General features: G+C 46.8%; 1 protein-coding gene across 1 annotated transcript in view; it reads left to right on the forward strand.

Moving 5' to 3' along the window:
• Positions 1 to 5,001: 5,001 nt before the first annotated feature.
• The window catches only part of LOC103782437 (solute carrier family 22 member 5-like), a gene marked incomplete at its 3' end in the record, with an annotated part of 13,725 nt that continues 7,311 nt past the window's right edge, over positions 5,002 to 11,415 (forward strand). Inside the window, exons 1-4 of the mRNA XM_008950207.1 lie at positions 5,002 to 5,107; positions 8,085 to 8,239; positions 9,493 to 9,664; positions 10,607 to 10,733. Of these exons, the coding sequence (XP_008948455.1) occupies positions 8,122 to 8,239; positions 9,493 to 9,664; positions 10,607 to 10,733 (417 nt within the window). The remainder of the gene's footprint in view (positions 5,108 to 8,084; positions 8,240 to 9,492; positions 9,665 to 10,606; positions 10,734 to 11,415) is intronic.

An 11,415-nucleotide genomic window follows, 5' to 3' on the forward strand; every position in this document is an offset into this window, starting at 1 on the left:
CGTCCTGGCTTGCCTTGTAATTGTAGCTTTTTATGCTTGGAAGCTTTTACCACAGTTTGTGGCTTAAAGGATTCCAAGATTTCCTCTTGGAGTCTGAATTTCATTGTGATGGTGGTTTGGGTGAAAATTGTAGGGTGGTTTTCTTTTTTGATACAGCAGTTAGAGTAAGGTTTGGTTTCATGCTGGAAAGGTATAAGGTTGAATACAGGAAATACCAGTCCAGCAAGTGACACATTTCTGTGTGTGCTGCTTAGTGTCCTTCTGCCTAAACCTGCAATAATACTTCTTGTTTGGGGGTGTGTTGTGGAAGAAGCCTAGAAGCTAATAAAATATGGCTGGGGAGGGAGGAGATCTGAGGGAGTTGTTTAGGGGGGTTTAATCTTCTCAGTTTTGTCACTGGGCTTGCCTTGTAGTGAGGGATTTGGAGATGTGGTTCCAGGTAGGTGACTTGTCACGTGGGAGATGAAGCAGAGCTTGACAAGTGCTCTCCTAGAGAGCTCTGTGTGATGCCTGTCCACACCTAGCACCATTTCATGCTCTTTGCTCAAGCAGCAACAGCTTCAGCCTCTCTCCCTTGTGGTTTCCCCTTATCTTCCCCCCGAGCTGTTCATATTTTCTGGCCATTTCCATAGCCTGTTAGCTTCTCCTCTTCCCCCCAGTGCTCCCAGTGGCTGGTATCAGCTGGGAGGTGCCTATCTCACCCTGCAGCTTGCCTCTGATGCCTAGGTAATCATTGCTGTTAGGTGTGAAGCTGCTCCTGAAGCCATCAACCCAACCTGGTGAATTGTTTGGGAAGGAGCTACAGCCCAAAGTATCTCCAAGCTGTCTGAATAAGAAGGTTAAGTTTAAATTCCAAGAGAAGGATGTGTTCTTCTAAAGCTGTGATAAAATGGGGTGAGAATGCTTTGTGTCATGCCCCGAGCTTTGGCTATCAGTGTTTAGGAGCTCAGTGCTCCTCAACATCAGGAGCTGGTGTTGGAAGCCAAGCTGAAGTGTTTTTCTCCTGTTTGGAGTCCCAAGCCTTGCTGAGGTTAACCTTATCTCCTTCAGTGGGGCAAAGGCCAGTACAACTAGCAGGTCAGCTCTGAGGATACCAAGAAGTGAAAATAACACATGATTTTGGAGCACTGGGTCACCATATACTGTGTCCAAACAGCACTGCCAGCAGCAGAGGTTAATGAGTAACTGCTCCTCAACACTCCTCCTTTGCAGTCCTGCTCTAATGGTGATGCTCTGGTGACTTCTTCTCGGGCAATGTACAGCTGAGGGAAGAGTTTGGTTGCAGGATGGTTCTGGAAGACTGATGCCATGGTGATTAGCAGGCAATATAATAGACTTTGCTGATGAGTCATTAAAAAGTTGAAGACTTTAGCATTCATTTACTGGGGCAAGGGGTAACAGACCTTCAAACCCCTTTGTTCTGGTCGTTGTGGAGGCTGGAAATAACTGGTATTGTACAACCAGGGTAGTTTTCCTTTGGAAAACTGATCTTGAAGTTCAGTTTGGTGCCTGGCTCGAGTGATGTTCAGCCTAACAGCTCCTTCCATTGCTTTGCTGGAGCAGACAGTGAAACAGGCTGGTAACCATGGCTGCATTTTTAAGAGCCAGCATGTTTCTACTTGCCAATGCAAGAAGCTTTTGGCAAAACAGTGCAGAACATCTTAATACCACGAGCTTTTCCAAGCAACACCTCCACCTCTAGTGATCCAAGGAATGTGTTTGTTAGTGGGCACAAAGAGGCAGTGCCTGGAAAGCCCAATTCTGTGGAGCCTTGTGCCAAAGCATGGGTGTGAGGTGGGTGAAGGGAGACAACTAACTCATGGATCAGTGGGTCAGCTGGAAAAGAATGACTTGTGGAGTAAAGGTTGACTGTCAGTCACCCAGCTAGAGGTTTGTCTAGTTCTGTTATTGGAGATGTCTGGCTCCAGGAGCTAATTTAAATTAGAAATTAGAAGAAGTTCTTCACTATGAGGGTGGTGAGACCTTGGAACAGGTTGCCCAGAGAAGTTGTGGATGCTCCATCCCTGGAAGTGTTCAAGGTTGGATGGAGCTCTGAGCACCCTGCTCTGGTGGGAGGTGTCCCTGCCCATGGCAGGGGGGTTGGAATGAGATGATCTTTAAGGTCCCTTCCAACCCAACCCATCCTGTGATTTTTTTGTGAGTAGACAGGTCTTTATCAATGCAGAATTTGTGTCTGGGGTCTGTTGTTTGGTTTAGTGGTTTTTTCCCTGATAAGTGTCCTCAGATGAAGGCCAGTGATAACCACAAACCTTTGGCCTATATCAATTTGATAACGATCATTTGCTCCATATTTCCAAGCTGCCAGGTACACAGTGCTGAAGCTTTCCAGCTGGATTAGCCCCTGTGGGCATCACAGAGTTGCTCAAACTTCCTTTAATCTCTACTGAAGTACAGCTTTTGTTGAGTAAGTGCAGATTTAATTATAAATATTAATTACAGTTTTTCATCCAGATGCTATGAGTACCTACAGTAAGTTAAAGCCCTTACATAAGTGTTTATAAATTTCTTAGCACGTTAGAAGGCCACAATTCTGCAAGGACCTTCTGCAGTGGTGCCTGATTGATGGTGTTGGTGGGATGGGCTGGAGCAGTGTGTTGGGTGCTGGAGCCTGGGCTTGAGGTGATGTGAGGCTGGGAGTGTCTGGGCACTAAATGTGGGAATAACATCAGGGGTTATGAAGTTTGATGTAAGTAGAGATTTTTCAGGCATAAGCTCACAATCAGGTTTATGAAATTACTTGAATAGTGATACAAATTGGGAAATGGTATGTTTTGTTTGCTACCATGACTAGACAAAGGGAGATTTAGGTTAGATGTTAGGGAAAAGTTCTTCAGTCTGAGGGTGACAGATCCCTGGAATAGGTTGCCCAGAGAGGTGGTGGAGGCCCCATCCCTGGGGACATTCAAGATCAGGCTGGATGAAGCTTTGAGTAGCTTGATCTAGCTGGAGATGTCCCTGCTTATTGCAGAGGGGTTGGACTAGATGACTTTTGGAGGTCCCTTCCAGCCCAAACATTCTGTGATTCTATAACCTTAAAAAAAATAATTACAATGAGAGTTAGTGCAAGGGTTAGCAGCTAAAGTTACACAAGGGCCAGTGAGCACACAGCCAGTATGAATGGGCATCATTCATCTCTAGAACTTCCAGATCTAAGTCAAAAGAGCTTCTTGCTCTCTGCAACTCCCCAAAAGGAGGATGGAGCCAGGTGGGGGTCAGGCTCCTCTCCTAAGGAATGAGTGAGACAACAAGAGGAAAGGGCCTCAGGTTGCTCCAGGGGAGGTTTAGGTTGGACATGAGGAAAAAATCCTTCCCTGCAAGGGTTGCACAGGGCTGTTCCAGGCTGCCCAGGGCAGTGGTGGAGTCCCCACCCCTGGAGGGGTTTCCAAGCCCTGGAGATGTGGGGTGAGGGACACGGGGCAGTGGGGACCTGGCAGTGCTGGGGGAACATTTGGACTGGATGATCTTGAAGCTCTCTTCCAACCCAAATGATCCTTTCTGTGAAATAAGGGGCAGCTCAGCTGAGGTTTGCCACAGGGATCTGGGACTGGAAGGCCACTGCTGGTGGTGTTCATGCAGTGCTTTAGTGGGCCTCCAACCTTACGTGTGCACCAGGCTGTAGCTGTAGCATGAACTGTTAGCAGCCTGAGGGCTGTGGGGTTCCAGGAGTTGGGGGCTTGATGTGGAGTGGGCAGGGCTGGCAGCAGAGCAGAATGCTGCTGTTGGCACGTGCAGGACCATGGATGGGGTGGCTGCTGGAGCTGGACCCACAGCAGCTGCAGGGACACATCTTCTGGCATGTTCCAGTGCAAGTTTTAAAACATTGAGAGGAAAACACACTATACTTAATCCCCCTTGCTCCCCAGTTCCAAATAATTAATTATTTGGATCAGGATGAATATTTTAAATTTCCTTTCAACCTTTTTAATACGGATTAAAAACTAAAACTTTCCATGCCTAAAACATCAGGAGAGGCCCTGAGGGAGCTGCTGGAATAACAGAGCTCAGGAGGGTTTGGCCTCACTTCAGAAGCAGTGGCTGCCTCCTAATTTTGCAGCCCCTCTGCCAGGGGAGAGCTCTGGGAACTGCTCCAGTCCCAGCAGAGCAGTGAGGTGGGGGACGAAGCCTCCCTGCTGGGTTTTGTCCTTTTCTCCTAACATTGACCAACTCCCCCCACCCCCATAACCAAACTGAAATTAAGACTGTTTCAATAATAGCTGTTGGTACAGATACAAAAATAACACGACTGATACTTCAAAACCATGAGAGTGAAGTGGGTAGGAGATGGGAAACAACTGCAGTCTTCATAATAATTGTCTTGTTTTCTCCCTCATTGTTGTTTTCCTTTTGGAAATCTTAGTTTGCTTGGTGCACATTTGTGTTCCAGAGGTTATAGCTGACATTAGTTAGGTTCCAGTCTCCAGTCTCTCTCAAAACCATATTAAAATGTAGTTAAGGAGAGGGCATTTCTTTCTATATTCTTCTTTCTATCATTCAATTGCTTTTAAATTAGGAATGTGAACTTTTGATGGCCAACTTTGCCACAGGCAAAGAAATCAAGTTTGGAATCTGTTGTCCCTCCTTCCAAAAGCAGCAGAACTGGAGCAGTTTAAGGGGCTGCAGAGCCTTTGAGAGGGAGCTGCTCCAAGAGCAGGATGAAATCATTAGTTACCATCACCCATATATGTGTGGGGGATGTACCACAGCCATCAACTGCATCAAGAGAGCCACACAGGTCACCCTTGAAGGTGCTGAGCCTTGGCTGGGTGGCTCCTGAGGTGGCTGAGGGTGGGTGGCCTTTGCCTCTGCTCCCAGCATCCCTTCCTGGGATTTTTGGAGCTGCATCTGGGCTGTAGGTCAGTTATCAACGTCCCTTGTGGAGGTTTTCTGTCCAAAGGGTATGTTTTCATCCAGGCTCAGTCACGACCTTTAGGAGGGAGGGGAAATCCTGTTTATCAGAACTTTCATCTTTTCTCTCCCCGCAGTGGAATCTCGTCTGTGAGGACGACTGGAAGGGACCCCTGAGCACCTCCCTGTTCTTTGTGGGTGTCCTGCTGGGATCTTTCATATCAGGACAGCTCTCAGACAAGTAAAGTATCTACACCAGAGCTGCTGGCTCTCTGCTGCTCCTTCATAAGCAACTCTTGTATGTCAAGTGTGCTCTGAGTGTCCTTCTGCAGCTGCTCACGTGTCTGTGTTCTGTCTGTGCCTGACCTGAGTGTATGGAGTAAACGTCCTGAACTGGAGCAGAGTGATGCAAAGATTGTTAGTGGGTGTTATCCTTATCTGTTTGTTTTTTCAGCAAAATCACTTTCTGGAGGAAGTTGGTGGCATGCCAGAAAACAGGTGTAGGAGATAAGAGTCACCTGGAAAAACCAGGTCAATGACATTCTCTTCTAGTTACTTTGGACTATGTTCAGAGACATCACTGAGGCTTCTTTTCCCTTTTTTTTTTTAGGTCAAATCTAAAATTCTTATTTTATGAACACCCATAGCTTCTCTTCCTCATCATCAAATGCAGCATCCACATCTGATGATCTGCATTTGTGGAAGCTGCAAAGCACGAGTGCTGTTCAGCTGCACTCCAGAGAAGCATTCTTGTTTATCAGAACAAACTTTTCAAAGAAGGATAAAAAGAAACACCATATAATTTCTGTGGTGTTGACAAGTTGCTTCAGGGTGGGGTGTTTTTTTTTGTTTTGTTTTTCAAAGCTCAGTTTTTCTGCTTCTCTCCCTGGGATTTGTTCTGCAAGTCATTGTGAGCTGTTCCTCTGATTCCCAGAGAAGAGTGTGGGTCCTCTGATCTGCTTTAACTGCAGGGTTTCTGTTTCTTTGAAACATAATCCCTATGCCACAAGTCTTGTAGCACTGTTCAGGGCTTCTGCATGGTTACCTGTCCATCAGGCTGGACCAATCTTGAGCTTGGAGGCTGTGATCCTTGAAAATCAGCCAGCTCTCCTGGACTTCTCTCCAGAGCCATACACCATGGGATTTTTCAGTCAGATCCCTGACTGGGTCAGTGCTTAATCTCCTTGTGGTCCTTCCTTCTGTCTTGTTCCTTCTGTCACAACCCTGTGCTTCACCATCACACACCCAGCAGCATCCCTGAACAGTTCTCCCTTGCTTGCAAGCGTGGAGCAGTGTCTGCCTTGGTCATCTGTGTTAGGAAATTGCCATCAATGCACTCCAGAAAATTCCTGGGTCTTGTCCTTCCAGCAGGTATTGAAGTGGTTGAAGTCCCCCATGATGGCCAGTGCCTTGGAACTTGAAGCTTCCTGTGGCTGTCTAAAGAAGGCCTCATGTACTTCTTTCTGGTCTGGTGGCCTACAGCAGATGCCCACAGCAGTGCCAGAATTGCTCTGCCTGCTAATTCCAAGCCATAAACTCTCAGCTAGCACATCATCCAGCCCCAGGCAGAGCTCCATGGCTTCCAGCTGCTCTCTTCACCATGGGCAGTCTCCCACCCCCTCATACTGGTGCTGCTGCAGGGCTTGGTGGCACTGAACCTCACCAGGTGCAGGCAGGGAGGCTCAGCCAGGTATTCTTGTAACCACTGAATGTCTCATGCTCAAGAGACCAAATGTGTCCAGCAGCTCCATGAGAGGACTGCTCCAGCAAGGCTCTGTACAATGTTTTGTGTCTGGCCTCTGCCTGTGTGGTGCAGAAAGTCCTGCAGCCAGCCCCAGCCCCACGCCTGGACATTGAGGCTGACAGGATATCTTGTGGCTCCAGGTAATGGTCTGTTCTTAATACATTGTGACCTGCCTGAGGCTTGTGGCACCAACTGTAGACCTGGCCAAGTCTGACTTTGCCATGGGATTGTGTGAACCTGCACTTAGCAGATCATAGAATCATAGAAATGTTTTGGCTGGAAAAGACATTAAACATCAGCAAGTCCAACCATCCCCCCAGCACTGCCAGGTCCCCACTGCCCCGTGTCCCTCACCCCACATCTCCAGGGCTTGGAAACCCCTCCAGGGGTGGGGACTCCACCACTGCCCTGGGCAGCCTGGCACAGCCCTGGGCAACCCCTCCAGGGAAGGATTTTTTTGTTATGTCCAACCTAAACCTCCCCTAGAGCAACTGGAGGCCATTTGCTTTTGTCCCATCACTTGTTCCTTGGGAGCAGAGCCCGACCCCCCCCTGGCTCCAGGCTCCTGTCAGGAGCTGTGCAGAGCCAGAAGGTCTCCCCTGAGCCTCCTTTGCTCCAGGCTCAGCACCCCCAGCTCCCTCAGCTGCTCCTCCCCACACTTGGGCTCTGGACCCTTCCCCAGCAGCTCCGTTGCCCTTCTCTGGCCACGCTCCAGCCCCTCAAGGTCCTTCTTGCAGTAGGAAGCCCAAAACTGACTCCAGGATTTGAGGGGCAGTCTCCCCAGTGCTGAGTCCAGGGAGATGATCCCTGCCCTGCTCTTGCTGGCCACACTAGTGCAAATATAAGCCAGGATGCTGGTGGCCTTCGTGGCCACTGGGGGACACTGCTGGTGTGTCCTGTCACAGGCTGGGACATCAGCACTGACTCTTCCAGCAGCTTGGTGGGTTGGGGTTAGTTTAATTTCTTTTTCTTGTTGTAATTCTTCATTGATAGAGCTGCTGGAGTCCCTTAAATTGGTTCATTGTTTCCCAAGCAGAATGAAAATTGCAGCATGGGATCACTTGTGATCACAGCAAAGCTGGGGGTCACCTCTCAGAAGCTTTGCTCCTTTTTCTTTGTTTTTCATGTGTCCCTCTGTCCTGAACTGTGTGCTCCTTAGAGGAAAAGGAGCATCTGAGATCTTGCATTTAAATCATTTGCTCCCAATGATTTGTCTCCCTGCTCATCCAACTCAACTAGCAGACCTTACACTGCTGTTTTCTCTGGGCCAGTGGATTTTTTTAAATACATTTAGAATAGTTGTGCCTGTGTCAACTTTCCTCACCCTCTGCTTTTTGCAGATGTTTTCTATTTCCCTAACAATGCACATGAGCCATCTTACTTTTCTGTTTCTGAAGATTTAATTCGTGCTGTTGTATAATAATCTCTTCTTTTTTTTTCTTTTTTGGTTGTTTTTTTAATCTGTCCATGGAAGGTTTGGCAGGAAGAATGTGCTGTTTGCAACCCTGGCCATGCAGACAGGCTTCAGCTTCGTGCAAGTCTTCTCCACCAGCTGGGAGATGTTCTCAGTGTTCTTTGTGCTGGTTGGCATGGGACAGATCTCGAACTACGTGGCTGCGTTTGTTCTTGGTATGAAAGTCCTCTGGGGCACAGTATGTCTTCTTTTCTCTTGTGCTTTTCCTGCTCCTTTTCAGTACTGCCTTAGGGTTGATTTGTTTTGCCAAGCAACGTTGTTGAGAGTGTGTCCTCACCACGCATGGAGAACACCTCCCCTTCTTGGAGGTCTCCACTTGGTAGAGGTGCAATCCGAATGAATTCATCCTAAAAAGGCACAAAAACAGGAATGAAATAATCCAAACAATGTCCATCTTCTAGTTGGAGAGATGAGACGTGTAAGGGATGATTTTTCAGGGATTTCTGCTGTTCATTTGGGAGCCTAAATGCCTGTTTGATTAAAAAAGTTGCAAAAGTAAAAAAAAATAATTGGGCTAATCATTATGAAGGCTCCTTTAAACAGGTTATAGCAAGAATTTAACTGGTATAATAACTCTTGCTTTGTATGCTTTCTGTTTAACTAAGACCATATTTCATTATGTGAATTACCCTATGAATCTGAGCTTTCAGAAAATAATTATTTTGGGGTTTATTGATGTTTTTTTACATTGACTTCCTGGTCCAAAGTACCAAATGCTGGCAAGAAATTCCTTTGTGCCAAAGCAGGCCAGTGAAGCTGGGGGAGCAGCATGTAGCTAACCTCACTGCAGACACCTGCTGCACCTTCTGTAGTCTTCTCTGATTTCTGTGACAAGGAGGAAGATTTTATTTCTTTCCATCTCTCTGGGTTTGCAGGTCCCAAAGCATTTCAAAGCAATGACCCCTGTTTGTGCATTAATCCCACTGCCAGCAGCTTGGCCTCTGTTAGTGACACAACATGAACTCCACTCGTGTACTCTGATGCAGATTTTTCTGGCTAATAGTGAAATAGTCTTTTAGAAGGTGACACAGGTCAGGAACCTAATTCAGGCATCTTTGAATTACCCTTTAAAGCAGCTGGTCTCTCTCCATAAGCTAGAAAGTAGCCTGGAGAGATCAAGCTGAAGGTAACTGTTGGGAATGGTTTGTGCTGTGCCAGGTGGTTTTAGCTCCTCAAGTAAAATAGGAGATTCTAAGATAAAATTACAGAAGTATTAGCTACTTCCAGCTCCAGAAATACTATATGACCCACTTCTCTTCCTTTAATAGCTATAATTCCCCAGGTTGATGCAGGATCACTGTGTGAAGCAGATTTGTGGTGCCTCTGCTACGAGCCCTTAGAGGCTGTTCGGGGAAGTCGCTTGGTTGCTGTCGAGTTCCAACACTAATCCTCACTCTGTTTTGAACAGGCACAGAAATTCTTGGCAAATCAATTCGTGTGCTGTTCTGCACGCTGGGCGTTTGCATATTTTATGCACTTGGCTACATGTTGCTGCCCCTCTTTGCTTACTTCATCAGAGACTGGAGGATGCTGCTGCTGGCGCTCACTTTACCGGGGCTGCTCTGCATCCCGCTCTGGTGGTGAGTATAACTGAGGTAAAAGAATTCACTCTCCAGAAAGTCCCTTTCTGCAGAGGATCCAGACTCCAAGCCTGTACTGGTGAAATCAGGAACAGGCAGGTGAAGAGTGGACTTTGTGTCCTTTCCTCTTCCCTGTCGTTCAGCTGCAAGTCCAGAGCTTTGGGGGTGATCTGATCGTGCCTGAAAAGCCTACAGGCTTCTATAAAATTAAGTGATGTGCATGCAAAGAAAACAAAACACAAAATAAAACTCATTCTTCTGCACCAGCTGAAATCCTTGAGCTTATAAAAGTAGGGCTGGACTAAGGGCACAAAGAGAGAGCAGTTGTTGTGGGAGGCTGGGCAGTGTAGGGTGACATAGATGTGGTGGAATTTGCATGTCTGTGAGACTTCAGTGTTTTCTTCCACAGCTAATGAAATACTTTTAGGAGGCATGTAAAGTTTAACCAGTCCACATGGTGGTGGTGTTTCCTCACTTAGACCAGCATTTATGTTTGTAATTCCATCCAGTCCCTTAGGAAGTTGGATGACTCAGGCAAATTCTACTTTCTGACTTGCCTTTCTGTGACAGCCTTTACAGTTACTAATTTTAACTGTGTTATTCTCAAAGGATGTGCCTCTTAACATACAGCATGCTGCTTGTGTAGTCACATAGCTGAATTTCTTTATTTAAACTGCTCTCCCATCCTCTGAAGGTTTTGGTTGCTCTTTTTGCCTGAGTCATGGCTTTTTTCTTCAGTACTCCAAAAAATCCACAAAGGTGTTTTAGTCAATTCTTGCTCAATATGCAGATCTGCTCTTGTAAATCTGATTTGTCACTGCTCTCACGTCTGCAAGACGTGGCAAGCTTTGAGCCCTTCCTGCCTGGACCAAGGTGTGCTGGTGCCTGCAGCAGTGCTCTTCTGGGGAAATGCAGACTTGTTATTCTGAACCTTTTCTGCAGGATCATTCCAGAGTCTCCCCGGTGGCTGATCTCCCAGGGAAGGTTTCAAGAAGCAGAAGACATCATCCGAAAGGCTGCAAAAACCAATGGCATTACAGCCCCAGAGGTGATATTTGACCCTAGTGAGGTGAGACTTGTTTAGCAGTCCAGTTGTTTGCTGGACCTGTTAATGACCATGTGGAGTGAATAATTTCCAGGCACAGGACCCGAGCTGTGCCTGTGGTGTGCTACAGACTTCTCAAAGGGGTGAAAGTTTGTCCTTTTCCTGAAAAGCAGGATATTTTCCCTACTTCATTAAGATTTGCAAAGCCCTTGCTGTCCCATTCCCATGGAAACAGCTTTTTGATCCACTTTACAGCCACATTTCCATTTTAAACTGCAGTTTTGCAGGGAGGTGATGGATTTGAGGTACCTATTGCTTTGTGGTCTAAATACTGAACAGATTTTATGCTTGTACTGTCTAGTATCAGTCTATAAAAGTTCTAACACAACTCAAGTCCCTGTAGGGTGGAGTAGGCAGTATCTTTTCTCCATCTTTTTCTTCCAACATTGTCCTGCTTCCTTTAGGTATCTCCCCTTTGAGCTGTTTGGTGACCTTTGCCATTTATGTGACAGTCCCTTGTATATCACCTCTGCTCCAGGCTAAGGAAAAAGTTGTGTGTTTGCTGTTGAGATTGAAGCAGCTTCACCTGGGTTGAAGTTAGCTGAGGTACAAACAAACCTCTTTGTCCAGAGACAGTAGGACAGACATCCTGATTTACTGGAACAGGGTGAGGATGCCAGGAAAACCCAGACTGCCTTGTGATAGC

This window comes from Merops nubicus, unplaced genomic scaffold, assembly GCF_000691845.1.
Source record: "Merops nubicus isolate BGI_N331 unplaced genomic scaffold, ASM69184v1 scaffold632, whole genome shotgun sequence".
NCBI classification, from domain to species: Eukaryota; Metazoa; Chordata; class Aves; order Coraciiformes; family Meropidae; genus Merops; species Merops nubicus.